At 59.4% G+C, this 17,833-nt stretch overlaps 1 protein-coding gene across 1 annotated transcript; it reads right to left on the reverse strand.

Annotated features, from left to right (window-relative positions):
• Positions 1–6,143: 6,143 nt before the first annotated feature.
• Positions 6,144–17,374, reverse strand: SSC4D (scavenger receptor cysteine rich family member with 4 domains). The gene is made up of 11 exons (XM_064395034.1): positions 17,248–17,374; positions 13,822–13,857; positions 12,646–13,086; positions 11,633–11,704; positions 11,020–11,334; positions 10,219–10,299; positions 9,899–9,976; positions 8,655–8,966; positions 8,243–8,320; positions 7,485–7,812; positions 6,144–6,421 (listed from the first exon to the last, which is right to left on the reverse strand). Exons 1-10 carry the CDS (start codon positions 17,372–17,374, stop codon positions 7,496–7,498), a joined length of 1,857 nt encoding a protein of 618 aa, XP_064251104.1. The 3' UTR covers positions 6,144–6,421; positions 7,485–7,495.
• Between the last annotated feature and the right edge of the window lie 459 nt (positions 17,375–17,833).

A 17,833-nucleotide genomic window follows, 5' to 3' on the forward strand; every position in this document is an offset into this window, starting at 1 on the left:
TCCCCAGCCCCCACGGTGCAGCCTTGGCCCCTCCACCCTGACACAAACCAGAGCTGGGGGGTCACACCCAACCAAGGACCCCACAACCAACAGCGGGGTGAGCTCAGGGGTCACCAACCCTCCCCAAAATGTCCCAGAGCCAGAGGCTGCCTCACCTGGGGCAGGAGGCGCTGGAGGGGCCGTGGCTGCTGGGCCGATGACAGACCCAGGGTGCTTTGCTGGGAGTTTCCTTCCCCCTGTCTGTGGAGCTGCAGTGCTTTGTACCCAGCCCTGGCCTTTCATCTCAGCCTTTCAAAGCACTTTGCAAGCTCAAATTAATTCTGCTGCAGCAGCTGCCCTCCCGTGCTGTTTAGCATAAGCTCTGTCTCGAAGCAGGGCTGCCCCTGCCCCTCGGGGCTTCCAGGAATGATTTTCCCTGGAACCACCTCAAGCTATGGGATGGCAAAGCATCACCCCGTGCCTCCCACTCTCCCCTTGTTCCCAACACCAAGAACTGCAGCAATGCCCATGCCATGGCCCCCTCCTCTTGGAAAATCCCCTCTCAGCTCCTTCCCTGCCCTCGGGAAGATGCTCCCACGTAAGACATGTCCCGTGGGAAGCCGGGGAGCTCTGGGATGTCCAGGCTGTCACAACCCGCCCTGGGTGCTGGTGGGGAGCCGGGGGGGCCTGGGATGCAGGATCCCAGCGGGGAGGTGGGCCCGGAGCAGGCGGGAGTGCTGCTTCCCTGCGGGGCATTAATAATTAAGCAGGCTCGTCAGGCTCAGATGGCAGCTCTTATTTAAGGAGCCGATATAAATACCGCCCAGACGGCACTTACGGAGCACCTAAAAAAAGCCCTGCCTGTCTCGGTCCCTCCAGAAGCTGCTCTGAGCTCTGTGGGGCTGGGAGGCAGCACCAGGCAGGGTGGTCACCAGCGTCCTGTGGGGACAGGGCTGTCCCGGACTCTGAGCCTGAGGAGTGGCAGCATCTGGGGCCAATACTCGGGGCACAGCCCGTGCCTCAGTTTCCCTCTGCGGCAGGGACCTGCCTCAACCTTTCTCCTGTGCGGTAGTAGGCTGGATGCTCAGCTCTGTGTCCTGGGTTGGTGGTGTTGGGCAGGAGCTGGGGGCATCTCTGCCCACCCACCTCCCCACACCAGCCATGCCAGAGGAAATCTGCCCCGTGTTCCTGTGGCTGCTAAGTGTCCTTTTGTGTTTGTGCTGGCAGCGAGTGACCCCCCGGCCCTGCTGTCCCCCGTGTCACAGCTACCCAGGGACACCCCTCCTGCCCTGGTCAGGGACACTCATCCCCCAAGGGCAGCTCAGTCCTCTCCCTGCCCAGCAACTCCAGGACCCCAATCCCGGAGCAGCCCCATCCCTACAGAAGGGCAGGGGGCTGGGGAGGGGCAAGCAGGGTTGGGAACTTCGACACGGCCATGACCAGGGGAGCAGCGGGACCCCCAGCCCGGACACCAAGCCCCATCAGCATCCTGGCCCCAGGAGGAGGCGAGAGCCGGAGGCGGAGGGACAGGGCTGTCACAGCGAGCCGCTTGCTGCAGTCCTGCTCGCAGGCTCTGCAGCGTGACTCAGCACAGCCTCCCCGCTCCCAGCCCCACCGCCGCGCCCCTTCCCCCAGCCCGGGGGGAGCACACCCTGCCCACCTCCCCCCCGCCCTCCCGCAGCCCCTGTCACCCCAGAGCCGCCCCCGGTCCCACTCATGGCTGTGTGTCCCCAGCCAGGAGCACCAGCGGCTCCTCCAGCCCCAGCTCAGGCAGGGACCCCTCCTCCGGGGCCAGTCCGGGCTCCGAGCATGGAGAGCAGGGTGGGGTCGGTCTGCAGGCACCCATCACCTCTGCTGTGCCCAGGGAGCCGTCTGCATCCGGCCCTTCCCACCCAGTGGGGATCCCCACATGGGATCAGGGAGCTGAGCATCAGCTCCTGCTGTGGCACCTCTCCAGGCGCTGGGAGAAAGGATTTGGGTTTGTTTTTCCTGGGGGATGGGATTGAAAGAGATGTCAGGTCACATAGAACAGTCTGGAGATTTTTTTTAAAGGATTTTTTGAGCCTCACTTTTGGGGTGGTTGGAGCCTGCCAGGATCAGCTTGTCCCAGCCTTTCTGTACACATCCTCTCTGGCCATGACCTGGGGGTTACCGGGAGGTGAGGAGGGTGGGCAGAGAAACCAAACAGCGCTGGGCAGGAGGACTGAGACCCCCAGCTGTCCCCTGTGACTGTCCCCACACCCCCGCGCTCAAGGACACTGCGTGGCAGAACGCCACCTCTCTTCGTGCTGTGCCCCGGGGTCAGGTGTCCCTCCACTGTCACAGCAGCCCATCCACACCCCATCGCTGCCGTGGGACCAGCAGGGTGGCACTTGCGGCTGGGGCACCGCGGTGGCCGCGCCCCGGAGGATGCAGAGCGGGTTAAACCAAGCGCCCAGCTGGCAGCAGAGCACCCGGGAATGGCCGGACCCGGGAATACCGGACCCGGGAATACCGGACCCGGGAATACCGGACCCCTCCCACCCGCGGGGCAGCCCCAGGGCCGCGGCATGGCCCTGGGAAGCGCGGCTGGCAGACAAATCCCTCTCCTGCCTGTCCCCAAACGCGAGCTGTGGCAGCGAGCTGGCTCAGCAGCCCACGTGGGGAGGCTCCTGCCAGGGGAGCGACACCAAATTAAATATTAAAAAAAAAAAAAAAAAAAAAAAAAAAAAGGAAAAAGAAAAAAAAGGCAGAGAGAAGGAAATGATGGATGCGAGGATTTGCAGCTGTGGCCGTTTGTCCTGGCGGAGGGACCCTGCAGGCGCAGGGAAGCTGGCGGTGCCCGTGGGGCCGTGGCTGCGCAGCCCCCGGCACGGCACGGCACGGCACGGCACGGCACGGCACGGCACGGCACGGCACGGCGTGGGGAGCAGCCGTCCCCGCGGTCCCCCCGCCGCCCCGCTGCCTTTGCCAGCCGACTAATTGCGCCAGTGACTTTGCAGTTCCCAAAATAGCTGCTGGCTCCGGCGGTGACGTTAGCGGGAGCCGCGGCGGCAGGCCCGGCGCAGCGGGGAAGGAGCGGGGAAGGAGCCGGGGAAGGAGCCGGGGAAGGAGCGGGGAAGGAGCGGGGAAGGAGCCGGGGAAGGAGCCGGGAAGGAGCCGGGGAAGGAGCAGGGAAGGGGCCGGGAAGGGGCCGGGAAGGAGCCGGGCTGTGCGGAGCGGCTCCGCACCCGCCGCGCTCCCGCTCGGTGACCTTGGCACCCGGGGCCGCGCCCGCATGGAGCCAGGCTGGCGGTGCCGCAGGGATGCCGCAGGGAGGTCAGGCCCTCGTCCATCCCGTCCCAGGAGGAGGTGCTCCGGGGCTGTCCGTGCTCTGCATCCCTGCCGCCTGCGTGCCCACGCTCCCAGGAGCTCTGACTGTAGGGACTGGGGCGGGCTGCCCCCCCGGGGGCCAAATCCCGGGGTGAGGAATGCCCCTCCAGCCAGGGCAGCCGGGTCCCTGCAGCTCCCCGAGCGTGTCAATGGTGAGCCAGGGCCACCCTCCCTGTGTCCCCCAGGGAAACTGAGGCAGCAAGGAGGGCACGGTGAGCTGGGGAGCAGAGCAGAGCCCAAGGTCACCCAGGTGGTGCAGGGAGCAGCAGAGCCAGGGATGCTCCCGGCCCAGGCACTGACTCACCCTGCGCCGGATCGCGCCCAGCTCCTCCGGTTACAGGCACACACGGATTGCCTTAATGGGGCACGGCGGTGGCAGGGCTGGCCCTGGGAAGGGCACCCCTGGCACCGGGCACTGACCCACGGGCCCGTCCCTGCAGTCTGCAGTTTGTGTTTGTGCAGTCCCTCCACCACGTCCCAGCCAGAAGCTCTGCTTGTACTGGTCTCATACTGGTCCCAGAATGGATTGCCCATCCCTCGCAGCACAGCTTGGGGGGGATTTAATCAGGGATTTAATCATGAGCGTCCCCTCACCTGCCCCAGTTCCCAGGGAGCAGAGCTCCTGAGCCCCACACCAGCACCCAGCCAGAGGCCAGCTTATTATTCCAGAACGTGGCAAAATAATTAAAGCCTCCTCCATTTCCCCTTGCTCATTTGTGCTCCTTCAGCCTGGATTAATGGGTCTCTTCTCCCAGCACAGACTCATTCCTTATTCCTAATAGCCCATAAATCCCAGCCTCAAAATAACCCCAGCTTTTGCCTGGACCTGCTGAAATATTTATTCTCTCCTCCCTGCTACCCCCCACACCATCCCCTCTGCGGGGATGGGCAGAGGAACTAATCGATGACATCGACCGGAGTGGAGCTGCAGCTGCTCTGGGCGCCGGGAAACAGCTGACGTCGGCAAGAGGATGGGAGCTGGGCAGGAGCTCGGCTTATCCCGGCTCCCACGCAGCCGCTGCAGCCTGGCTGTGCTCCCGTGGTGGGATGCTCCCGCACCCTTGGCACCCCCTGTGCTGCTACTGAGCTCCAGAGCATCCCCTGTGCTGCAACCATGCTCCAGAGCATCCCCTGTGCTGCAACCCTGCTCCAGAGCATCCCCTGTGCTCCCACCCTGCTCCACAACATCCCCTGTGCTGCTGCCCTGCTCCAGAGCATCCCCTGTGCTGCAACCATGCTCCAGAGCATCCCCTGTGCTGCAACCCTGCTCCAGAGCATCCCCTGTGCTCCCACCCTGCTCCACAACATCCCCTGTGCTGCTGCCCTGCTCCAGAGCATCCCCTGTGCTCCCACCCTGCTCCAGAGCATCCCCTGTGCTCCCACCCTGCTCCAGAGCATCCCCTGTGCTGCAACCGTGCTCCAGAGCATCCCCTGTGCTGCAACCGTGCTCCAGAGCATCCCCTGTGCTCCCACCCTGCTCCAGAGCATCCCCTGTGCTGCAACCCTGCTCCAGAGCATCCCCTGTGCTCCCACCCTGCTCCACAACATCCCCTGTGCTGCTGCTGAGCTCCAGGGCATCCCCTGTGCTGCTGCATCCCGCTGCAGAGCCAGGGCATTCTCCACCTCCCCGTTCCTTGCCCCAGGGCATCCCCTTGCTGGTACCCTGCTCCCACCCCGCCTGCCACCCCCTGCTCCCAGAGGAACAGGACGTGATGCCCAGCTTGGCTGTGAGTGTCTGGGGGGATCCCTGTGGATCTCAGCCCATCCCAAGCTGGCTGCAGGAGAAAAGGCTGGAAGACAGGGAGGCAGCTGCTGCCTTTCCTGGCTGGAAACCCTTTGCTTGCCGGATTGCAGGCTGTGAAAGGGAGAAATTCTGGGATAGCAGGACCTGCTCTTCCCAGATCAAAGCCAAGAAGAGCAGGGTGTGGGGTAACACAAAAAAACCAGCCCAGCTTTGCAGCTCAAGGCATAGTCCCCAAGAAAAACAGGGAAAACCCACCCAGCCTTTCTTGTCTTCCTCCCTGTGACACCCCAAGAGGCAGCAGCTCCCAAAGCAGCTCCTGGTCCCACTCCCATCTCCCACAGGCCCAGGGAGGGGACAGCAAAGCTGGAGGAGCCCACAGCACCCTCTGAGCCATCCCCAGTGGGCTGTGGGGATGGGCTGGGAGCTGCTGGGGACAGCTCTGTCCCCCTGCTGCTCCCAGCAGGACCCAGGCATTGCCCAGCTGTCCTGGAGGCAGGAGGCGAGACGGGAAGTGAGGGGGCAGGACCTGGGAGCACAGGGAAAGGAGGATTTTGTTCCCACTCCACCTCCCTGCCCTCTCCCAGGGCCCCAGCAAACCCTTGCCCAGCTGTGCTGCCACAGCCTGCCTGGGAGATGCTTCCATGCCTCAGTTTCCCCACTGATGGAGATCTGGACTGGGATCAAAGTGCTGGGAAAGCTCTGTCCAGGGGAAGTGGAAGAGAAGCAGCCAACAGGAGCTGAGCATGGGGCCCGGGCCACCCCACAGCTCGTGTGACTGCCAAATCCCACTGGGGACAAACCCAAAGCTGGATCCAACCTCAACCCCTGAGCCTGATGGGCTTCAGGGCTGTACCCAGAGCTGGGGTGGGGAAAGGTCCAAGCTGAGCTCTCAGCTGCGTGGGAGTTAAAGGCAGCTTGAGCATTTTGAGGCAGGGATTTGGGACAATTTTTGGCACCAGGAACTGAGCTCTCTCCTCCAGATTTGGGACATCTCCTCTTCTCCAGGTGTTTGCTTTTACCCAGGGCTTTGAGGGGATGACAGGAAAACAAGTCAGCTCTCACAGCACTTTCAAAGGGCTTTTATGTATTCACAAAAACAAACCCACACACGTATAAGAAAAAAAAATTGGAAAACGAAAAAAACCCAACCCAGGAATATGCACAGTCTCTTATCAACAAAATAATTGCACAAACAGAGGAGTGAGCTTTGTGCCACTGCATGAGCCCTTCCCCACCCTTGAACCCCATCCATGAGAACACAGAAGTCATTTTCCCAATGTCCCAGTAGGAATCAAACACTTGGTGGTGAAGGTGACTGGTGCTGCAGGCTGGGTCTTTCCACCTGAGCTGGGAGGAAAACAGCCTTTATACCCCAAAGGCAGGGCACTGGGGAAGGAGCAGGCTCCTGGGTCCCTTTCTTTGCTCTGGGAAGGGATTTGGGGTCTTCCCTATGGTTTTCCATCTGCTTGTGTCCTGTCTGCCAGCTCCCTGCCTGCCCTGGGCACCTCGGAGCATGGAGCTTTGGGGACAGAGCAGCCAAAGCCAGCACGTCTGTGTGGCACAGCAGGGAGAGGGATGGGGGGCTGCAGGGTATCCCCATCCTGCCCCACTCCCCAGGAGATTTTTTTGGGCATGGATTGGCTGTGCTGAAGCCCACCAGGAAGGGAAATCTCATCTGAGCTCTCCTGAACCCCCCAGTGTTTGCAGAAGGAACAGGTGAAACAGGCACAAGGATTGCAGATGGCGTGAGATCCAACGCCTGCATTTCTGCTGCATGGGAATGGGGGAGGAACTGGTATTTCTGATGCCAAAATGGGAAGAAAAAGCTGGTATTGGGATTGCTGGAGGGCTTGCAAAGCAAATTGCAGAACAACAGTAACTCACTGCCGAGCCACTGGAGCATCCTGGTGTGATTTCAGCCCCCTTTTTACATTTTCTGAGTATAATTTAACATCATTTTCACAGCAGAAAATCCATTTTTCTTTCCTCATCTCTTAAAAGAAATGGCTGAAACCAACCAGATTTCACACCAGAAGCAGTTTTGTTTTTCCAAGGGGCAGTCTGGGGGTGGGGTGGAGGGGGTGAAGCTTCAGCCACTATTTCAGGAGCTGAGGAGAACCCAGTCCTCACCCAACTCCTCCCATTCTCAGACCCCAAACATCCAATTCCTGGGCAGCAGAGCTCCTGAATCCCACACCAGCACCCAGCCAGAGGCTAGTTTATTATTCCAGAACGTGGCAAAATAATTAAATCCTCCTCCATTTCCCCTTGCTCATTTGTGCTCCTTCAGCCTCCCATTCTCAGACCCCAAACCTCCAGCACAGCGAGTGTGTCCAGACCAGCACCAAGGGTTCAACCCCTCTCTGTGGCATTGCCACCAGCTCCCTGCAGCATCCCTGTCCCCCCTTACCTGCGGGAGGGTCATAGGATGTCACAGACAGCACCGGCATCCTCGGAGTGGTCGCAGTTGTGGACGTCCCAGCGGATGTGGGAGCAGCGCAGCAGCGAGGGCTCGTGGCCCTTGCACTTGAGGTTGTCGAGGAAGATGTAGCCCGAGCCTTGGCCGTAGTGTGCCTCCCCCCGGGCTGCCAGGGCGTGCCCGCAGCCCAGCTGCCTGCACACCACCCTGGCGTCCCGCAGGTCCCAGGCGTCGTCGCACACCGTGCCCCACTGGGACAGGTAGAAGAGCTCCACGCGGCCCTCGCAGCGGTGGCTGCCGTTCACCAGGCGCAGCGACCCTGTGCAGGGGAGGGGGTGAGGCAGCCCCTGCCCGTGCCCACCCCAGCGCTCTGCCCCACTCTCCCTGCCTGCCCTGGGGTCAGCCCAGGGCTCCCTCACTGCCTTTGCACAGCCAGGAGTGGGGGGTGACGCCCTGCCAGAGCTGGGGGTGACCCTCAGAGCATCACGGAACAATCACCACTATTGCCAGCTCTGCCCCTTTGGTCCATCACCTCCTCTCCCTACCCTGAGGTCCATCACTCAATGGTCCATCACCTCTGCCTGAACCAGCCTTTGGGGCACCAGGAGAGGCTTAACTGTGTCATCAGTCTTTCCCCCTCCTGTGGGCTGCTCCAGATCTCATGCCTCTGCTTGAGCCATTTATTTTTCCACCCTGTGCCAGCCTGGAGCATCCCCAGGGATGTCCCCAGGTGACACCCCAGTACCTACCCTCCTTGGGACGAGTGGGGACCAATGTGGTGGTGGTAGCAGTGGCCTCTTGGTAATGGTCTTCAGTGTCATCAGCACCTGGTGCAGTGCAGGAGAGGTGGGAAAAGTGACTCGAGGGACAGGCTCAGGTCAGAGTCCCCCAGCAGTGGTGTGGGATGGCTGCAGGGATGTGGAGTGGGATGTGCAGCCACTGTGCACAAAGGGGGTGTGCCACACTCCAGCCATCACCCACACCATGGCACCGATTGCCACTGCCCATCCTTCACCCCCAACCCCATTTGAGGGACCCCATTTCCCACAGCCAGCCTGAGCTCGGCCAAAATCCTCCCTACATCCATTCTCTCACTGACCTTCCCACTGAGCTGGGCTTCACCGCATACCCCCAGACGCCCCTCCCACAGCTCCCCCTCACCTCGGCAGATGACCCCGGCGTCCTCGTGGTGGCCGCAGTTGTGCTGTCCCCAGCCCAGGTGGAAGCAGTCCGCCAGGCGCGCCTCGCCGCCGCCGCAGCCCACGTTATCCAGCAGCACGGGCCCGCTGCCGTAGCCGAAGGAGCCGAGCACGGTGGCGGCGAGGGCGCTGCCGCAGCCCAGCTGCCGGCAAACCACCTGGGCGTCGGGGAAGTCCCAGTCGTCGTCGCAGACGGTGCCCCAGGTGCCGCGGTGCCGCACCTCCACCCGCCCGCGGCAGCTCCCGTTGCCGTTCGCCAGCCGCAAGCCGCCACCTGCGCCGCACGACCGGGGGGACCAGGGCTCCACCGGGGGCCGGTGTCCCCTGCTGGCCCTCCACGGGCGTGGGGTGAGCCCCCGGTTTCTGGGGTAACCCCTGGGGGCATGGGTGCAACCCCCTGGGGATGTGGGGCGAACCCCTGTGGGCATGGGGTGAGTCTCTGGGGTGTGGGGTAACATCTGGAGGGCACGGGGTGACCTTCTGGGGTATGGGGTAACATCTGGAGATCACAGAGTGACCCTCTGAGGTATGGGGTAACATCTGGAGAGCACAGGACGACCCTCTGAGGTATGGGATAACATCTGGTGGGCACGGGGTGACCCTGTGGGGTATGGGGTAACATCTGGAGATCACAGAGTGACCCTCTGGGGTATGGGGTAACATCTGGAGGGCAGGGGGTGACCCTGTGGGGTATGGGGTAACATCTGGAGGGCACGGGGTGACCCTGTGGGGTATGGGGTAACATCTGGAGAGCACGGGGTGACCCTCTGGGGTATGGGGTAACATCTGGAGAGCACGGGGTGACCCTCTGGGGTATGGTGTAACATCTGGAGACCACAGGGTGACCGTGGGGATGTGAGCTGAGTGCCTGGGGACACAGGGTGAGTCCTGGTGATGTAGGGTGAAACTGGGTACATGGGCTGAATCCCAAGCTGTGAGTACTATGAGCATGAAGCAATCCCTGGAGATGTGGGATGAACCCTTGAGTGTCATGGGGTGAACACCCAGTGGGCATGGAGGCATGGAGCTCATCTCTCTGGGGATGTGAGATGAACCCTGGGGATGTGAGATAGTTGCTGGGGCATGGATTGAGCACTTGGAACATGGGGTGACCTTTGGGGACATGGAAGGAGCCCTGGGGGCATGGGGTGAGCCCTGGGGATGTGGAGTGACTCCTCCATGGACTAGCAGCAGCTGCACACTTACTTTCCTGCTCGATGGTCAGGAGCGTGGTGGTGACCACCTCGGTGGCCGGGGAGGGCTGGTCCCTGCTGTCTGTCACTGCTGGGACAAGCGTGGGGACATGTGGGCATTGAGGGGTCCAGACCCAGCACCCACCACCCCTGTTCCAGTCCGTGCCAGTGACCACCAGCACCATGGCTGCCCCTGGCAAGACCCTGCCATGGGCAGTGTCACCCCTCGAGCATCACCCACGCATGGCAGGACCCCAGGGTGGCCAGGCTGGGTCACAAGAGGACACAGAGGGCACAGCTTCCCCCCTAGATGAGTGACTGCCCACCTCCTACCTGTGGCTGTGGCTGTGAGAGTCTCCTCAGAGTCCAGGGCCACTGAGGTGGTGAATGATGTGATGGTGGATGTGTCCAGTCCTGTGGTGACACAGAGGGATAGAGGTGACACCTGGGAGATTTATCATCAGGATTCATTACCATTTATGCTTCATTATCCCCTGCCCCTCTGAGCAAGGTGGGGGAGTGATGGTGCCATCGACTCTGTGCCCAGAGGAGGTGCCAGAGGGGATGGGGATGTTTAGGCAGGAAAGGACCAGCCTGAAAAAATTGTCCCTTTTGTCCTACATCATCCCCTTTGTCCATTAATAGTGAGAAAGGGAAAGCACTGGCACTCACTGCTCCCGTCATTAGCCATGATAATGAGGGAATTCAGGGGGATTATTAAGATTGTAAACAGTAATCAGTGGCGAATAGCAGGAATACATCATTCCAGGAGGGGAAGGGGAGGCAGGCTGGGCCTGGCGCGGTGCCCGGCCCCTGGCAGCCGTCCCTCCTTCCGGACACGGGCAGCTCGTTTTCCAGCCAGCAGAGCAGGGAAATGGCAGAGGGAAGTGGCAGGGTGGCAGATGCATTTCCCCTGCAAATCACCACCCTGGCTGTGCTCTGGCTCTTGGCATAGGGCTGCTAATCCAGAGCACCAGGATGAGGGTGGATAAGGAACAAGGATGCTCCCACAGCGCAGAGCCCAGGCCCTGCCCAGCCTTGGGCATCTCAGCACCTCTCTGAGGCCATTTCTGCTGGGAGAACAGGACATCCCTGGGTTTTTCCCCACCCCGAGGGCAGTGCCCTGCCTGGTACCTGCGCAGATGACCCCAGCATCCTCGTGGTGGCCGCAGTTATGGATGCCCCAGCCGAGGCTGTAGCAGGCGGACAGGAAGGGCTCGCTGCCGTCGCAGTTGACGTTGTCCAGGAGGATACGTCCCGTTCCATAGCCAAAATAGGCATTGCTCTTGTAATCCAGGGCTTGCCCACAGCCCAGCTGCTTGCAGACCACGCTGGCATCGCTCAGGCCCCAGTCGTCGTCGCAGACGGTGCCCCAGTTGCCGCGGTAGAAGATCTCCACCCGGCCCTGGCAGGTGTCGGGGCCGCTCACCAGGCGGATGCTGCCGTCACCTGCAGGGTGGCAGCACGAGGTGAGAAGGGTGTGGTGTCCCTGCACCAACGCTGCCACCGTGCCCAGACGCTGCCGTGCCCATCATGGCAAAGGAAATGAGTGAGAAAGAGCGGGGAAGGGATGAAGCTTTAGAGCAGTGGGGCTTGGGAACCTCTGGGATAGGGTGTGGCCATGGCCAGCACAGTTATGGGGTTTGGGGGTCTGCAACTCAGGACTGGAGGGTTGGCAGGCTTCAAGAGGGACAGCAGGCGACAGTAGGGGACACTGCCCTCAGGCAGTGACAGCTGAGCAGCTTACTTTCCCCATCCTGTACCGAGGCTGTGAGGGTCCTGGTGGTGGGTCCTTCGCTGACTTGCGTGGGTGAGAACTCTGCAAAGGGAAGAGGAGAGGTGGCACCTGCTGCTGCTCCACCTCAAAGCTGGAGAGATCCCTCCCACCCCACTGCTCCAGGAGGGTCTGCACCAAACCAGCCCCAGCTGAAAATAGAGAGGTTTGCAGCTGCACCAGAGCTCTCTGCCAATGCCTCCAGCCTCTCTTCTGCCCTCAGACCCAGCTCTTCACCTCCTTTCTCACTCCTTCCACCTCTCCTCTGCAACAATGCCATGATTTAGTTTCCTGCTCAATCCACAACCTCTGTTCTCTGGTTGTTGGTACAACCTGCCAGCCAGCCCAGCATCCCTGCCTTTCCATCCCTCCTTTTCCAAGCCCTGCTTCTGCAGGACGTGGGGATTCACGGAACAGCTGCTGCAGGTCTGCACAGCCTCACTGTCACAGCTCAGTGATGCCTGGCTGATGAGCAAACCTTGCACAGCGAGGGAGGAACGTGTGTGGGGTACATAAGGGTCGTCACAGAGCCGTTCCACTTTTACTTGCCAAGTTCAAACACTTTCCACTGCTTTTCTCACCTTTAGGAACATCCACTGAAAAGCTCAGCAATTTAAAGAAACACAAGTCAAAAGGGGAAAGAGCAGTTGGGCAGCAACTGACTCAGAGGCAGGAGCGTGGGTGGGCATGTGCTCTTTCCCCAGGGATTGTGCTGGAGAGGGCGCAAAGTCCCTGATCTGGGAGTGACAAGGAACACAAAACAGGCTGGTCACCTTATGGAGCACCAGCCTGTAGAGCAAGGAGGTGACCTGGATTTTGAGGAGAAGGGTGAGAGGAGACGGCAGAGGATGTTTGGCTGACCCAGGTCGGAGAACCAGGCTCTGAGATGAGACTCTTGGGCTCTAACAAGGCCCCTGCAGCCCCCAAGTCTTGCACTCCACAGGAACCCCGTGCTCTCCTTGCCCCAAGGAACCCAACCTCGTTACCGTTGCACACAACAGCCACGTCCTCGTAGTGGTAGCAGTTGTGGATGCCCCAGCCGTGGCTCCAGCACTCGCTCAGGGCTGCCTCCGAGCCCTTGCAGTCCACGTTGTCCAGGAAGATGGGCCCACTGCCCTGGCCGAAGGTCATGGCGGCTGGCAGGGTGATGGCATGGCCACAGCCCAGCTGGCGGCACACCACGTTGGCGTCCACGATGTCCCAGTCGTCGTCGCAGACCGTCCCCCAGGAGCCGTTGTAGAGGATCTCCACTCGGCCCTGGCAGCGGCTGGGCCCGCTGGCGAGACGGATCTCTGGGAGGATGGCAGCAGAGAGGGCCCTCAGCAGGCAGGGCCATGGGAGCACATCTACATCAAACTCCTGCTCCTCGGATAGAATCCTGCCCCTCCTCTGTAGCACAACGCGGTTGTTGGCGTGGTGCTGCCCACCTGCTGGTGGGACACGGGCTCCCCTTCATCTGCTGGCAGCAGTGGCTGTGGTGACACAGCACATCTCAGTCCAGGAATGAGATGCACCATGACCAAGGTCAGGCTGGATGGGGCTTTGGACAGCCTGGTCTAGTGGAAGCTGTTCCTGCCCATGGCAGGGGTAGAATGAGATGGTTTTTAGGGTGCCTTCCAACCCAAACCATTCTGTGGCTCCGTGGTGCTCCCATCATCTCGCCTGCTAACGGGCAAAAGCCCAAGGGTGAAGGGAAAAGCAGACACGTGGAACCACATGTTGGCTTACAATAGTTGACAAGTGACAAGATACAATTAGCAAATTCTTATTAGCCTCAACCAATGCATCCAGAGCTGGTCCCACATGAGAGCTGGTGGGATGGACATGATCTCTCAGGCTGCTGGTGATAGGGAGCAGGCATGGGAGTGCCCGGGGTCTACCACATCAAGGGAATTATTTATTTGTGTGTGATGCATGGCACAGGGACAGGGACTCAGCAGGAGGTGGAAAAATTCTCCTCTCAGGATAATTAGCAGAATAGGGATAATAAAGAATCTTTATTTTTCTTTCTGTAAAAGAAGTTTAGCTTCTTCATGCCACTTTTTGTTCCAAACCAATATATTTCCTTTTTTAAATTCCCCAAATCCCTTCTTTTACCTAAAAATGCATTTTTCAGCTACAAAACTTCCTCGAGAAAAGTGACTTTCAAAGAAGAATCTCACCTGGGAATGGCAACATCTCGGGCTCAGAGGTGGTGCCTGCAAGGGAGAAGAGGAAGGATCAGCTCTTCCCAGAGAGGAGGAGGTGCAGCTTGGAGAGTGATGGCAGCAGGGATGGGCTGGGGGTGGTGGGGGCTGGCAGCAGCCAGCAGCCCTTGGATCCTTCCCTTTCCTGCAAAGTCCTGGAGTTTGTAGGGGGAAAAATGAACGCCCTTCCCCAGGGCATCACTTCACCTACTTCATAGGTGAGGAAACTGAGGCAGCATATGAGTGACTGTGACTCTGGTGGGACTGTGAAGCATCAGGTGACTTGTCTGGCTCTAATGAGCCCAATGGCTTGCAGAAGCCACTCCAGGGTGGATCCTGTTTTGGGGACAGTCTTGGGGACCTTTTTTCCATCTCCCTGGCACCATTGCTGCCTTGCTGTGGGCCCTGGGCAGCTCCTGCATCCTCCTGCCCCGTCACTGCCATGGAAAACTTGGGTGGTGAGATGGGAACAAGGAAAATCAATCCTGCCCCGCTTGAGAAACCCACTGGAGATCTCTTGATGGAAGATGCTGCACCCTGTGTGCATTTTCATTGACTTTTTTCCTTTATTTCCCCAGCAAAATCAATTTTTTGGAAGCTCCATAACTACATGCAAGTACCAACACATCTCCTGATGGGGTGCAGCCACCCTAGGGGCTGAACAAACCTCATCCAGAGGGAGGATGAAGGATGCAGGATGTGTCCTCATCTCTGGACCCCCCTCCCACTGCCGGGTGTTATTTGGGCACAAAATCCCCGCTGCTGAGTGATGTGGGATCCTCCCTGGAATGCTGCCAGCACAGGTCACTGAGGGCTCCAGCTTGTCCAGGAGGTCACAACAACATGATCATGGTGCCCTGGGGGATGGCGGGTGGAGATGGGCAGCTGGACTCGTAGACATCCCAGTCCACAAGCACTTGTCTGGTGCTGGAGCCCAGCACAGACCTCCTTGGGCATCTGAGCTGTCCTGGGCTTGAGGCTCTGGCTGCACAACCCTCTCCCATGGGTGACACCTTCCAAAATCCTTCCAAACCTAGTGGATGGGGGGGGGTTTGGAACGAGGTAAGTTTTAAGGTCGCTCCCAACCCAAACCATTCTGTGACTCTATGATGCCTCCATGCTAATTACAGCACCCAAGGGCTGATCAACACCTGTGGCCTCTTTTCCTCCCACTGCCTCGGACCAGCCCCGTGCTGCTTCACGCTCAGCCTACGAGCAGTGACGGGAAGGTCAATCCCAGCTGCTCTGGAGGCGGATGTCAGCGCCTTGAGGAGCACTGTGAGCCTGGGGGGACAGTGCAGCAGTGAACCCACCTCCCTTTCCCTCGCTAGGACGTTGCCTGGGAGACCATTAAGCCAGCCAGAAATCAGGGCTGTCAAAGAAAGACCTAGAAGCCCCAGGAGAAAGGAGAATAAGGCAGCTGGATGTATCCATGACTTAGCAGGGATAGTGGGATGAACATCAGCAGCCAGGGAGCTCCAGCGTGCTCGGTGCTCCTGCCCTACCCAGCTGGACCAGGCATGGAAATCACAGGATTGGAAATCACATGGAAATCACAGGCATGGAAATCACATGGAATCACAGGATGCTGTGATTCCAGCAAGAATTGGGGATTAAACAGGTGAGAGCACGGGAGCAGAGAGGCTCTGCAGGAGAGGACAGGGAAGGATACAGCAGCCCCGTGGGCTGGACAACAGGGTAGAGGTAATTCAGCTCACCCCGGCACAAAAATGGGGAGATGTGTGGGTTTCTAGGAAGAGTGTTTGATCCAGGTTTGTATTGATTTTTAACACCTAGTCCATTCCTGTGCCAAAAAAGAGCAGTGGATGAAAAGGACATTGATAAATATTCATCTCCCTTTGAGTCAAAATCAAAGCTCTGAAATATTCATTTAAGAGCATCCTCCAGCAAAGTCAGGAGAGATCTGAAAAGAATATGCCTGGTGTGTCTACAATAATAAGGAACTGTCTTTTTGAGGAGAGATAGAGCCCTCCATGTTTCTCTGATCCAGCTTCACAAAGCCAAAAGAAAAAGGGAAACTGCTCGAGTAAACACCGCTGCTAAACAAAACCACCACACTGGAGGACAAATGGCCCCTCGTTAGCGACTAATCTGTGCCCATTAAGGCGGAGAACCAGGAGAGCCAAGCGATGCAGGCACAGCGACAGAGCCACCAGCGTCCCCCAGGGTCCCCACACCCGGAGTGTGAGCGCGGATGCTGCCACAGCATCCCGAGGGGGAAGGGAAGCAGCTGAGGGGGTGGGAAGGTAAAACCCGATTTAACTCAATTAGGATGTCTGGCTACATCTGAATTCCCAGCGTTCCGGCTGGCTGTGCCTTGGCGCGGCTCTGTCGAGGCAGGAATGCGGTCCCCACCGCCCGACTGTGGTGACATGGATGGAGTCACACTGGGATAACTACGCTGCCGCAGCGCTCGTGTGGAAAGCCTTCCCGAGCTGGAAAGGCTTTCCCAGGTCTGTTGAAATGCTTCCCATCCTGGCTGGACACCGCCTGCCAGGAGTGAGTAGAGACTGTTCTCAGGAGACGGGTGCTCGTTCCACCCCTTTCCTTGGCAGGACTGGTCCCACAGGTCCTGGGGAGCAACTCCAGGAGCATCCCTTGGCCGTCAGCATCTCCCCATGGGTGCTGCCTGCTCCCATGGGAGCCCAGAACTGCTCTGTCGCCAGTGCTGGCAGCTGCCTGTCCCATTTCCCTGCCTGTCCTGCATGCTGGGCTCGCCATCACAGCCAGGTCACGGTGGGACATAAGAGCTGAACTTGCTCCCTCCATCCCTGTGCACACTCAGCGCTGTAGGGGACACCACAACCATCCTGTGCCTGGAGAAAATCTGCCCACAAATCTGAGAACAGGAGAGGGATCACAGGTGCCTAAAACCCCTCCCACTGCCCCAAGCAGGATCTCACCGGTGGGGCTGAAGAGGATGAGGAGGATAAGGAGTGTGGCTGGCATCAAGGAGAGAGGCAGCTCCTCGGTGTCCGGCCTCCTTGTGCCGTGCCGGGTGTCAGGACAGGGACCGAGTGTCATTGCTGCTCGTCAGCCCTCCTGCAGGTGAATTTCCCTGAAACATGCAGACAGCAGTGTTAGTGGTGGTGGCCTGGAGAGCCTGTGGTCACCAAGGACCTGTCCCCCCTCAGTATTCCCAGGAGCAGTGACCAGAAGACACATGAAAATAATTCCAGCTGGATTCATTGAGAACAAGTGATTTTTTTTTTTTTTTTTGAGTAGCAAGATGAAACTGAAGGGCTGTATCCCACCCGCAAGAAAAAACTCAGCAACAGGGAATGTCAGCAGAAAATGAGGAAGAGATTCAATATCTTAAAGTTTCATTTCCCCTCATTTCCTGCCCACTGCCGAAGGGGTGGGTTTCCAGCTCTGTCTCACTCGCAGGCTCCCTGGGCGGGGGATGGGTGTGGGTCCTGCTGGCCAGGGCTGCTCGGGAGCCCAGCCCCACATCCCCGGGCCCCAGCAGCCGGTCTGGCTGCAGCGTGCGCTGGGGGAGCAGTGCCATCGTGAGGATGCTCCACAGCCGGGCTGCCAGGCTCAGCTCAGCCGAGCCCTAAAATTAATCCCTTCAGCCTAAAATTAATCATTAATCCTGCAGCTGATGAAGCTCCTGAAGGGATGCACAACGACTGCTGCCGCTTCTGCTGGTGGTCAGAAACTTGGGAAAGGTCACTGAAATCCACTGTATCAGTGACCAACCCCTCCTTCCCATGGAAACCCCTCATCCAGCCTTCTGCTGCTCCTGGTTTTCCCATGGGGAGGCATGGCATGAGAAGAGCTCCAAGGTGGGACCGTGTGATGATGTCCACCCAGCCAAGGCCCCTCCAGATCATGGGCTGGGGGAGCTCCAGAGCACCCAGACCAAGGCCTGGACCTTTTGCCTTCACTAGGGAGAGATGGCGGTGGACCAAAGGGTTTCCTGTGCACCAGCAAGAGGTGATGGAGGTGCAGGAAGGAGCCCACA

The sequence above is a fragment of the Passer domesticus genome, chromosome 19, assembly GCF_036417665.1.
Source record: "Passer domesticus isolate bPasDom1 chromosome 19, bPasDom1.hap1, whole genome shotgun sequence".
NCBI lineage: Eukaryota > Metazoa > Chordata > Aves > Passeriformes > Passeridae > Passer > Passer domesticus.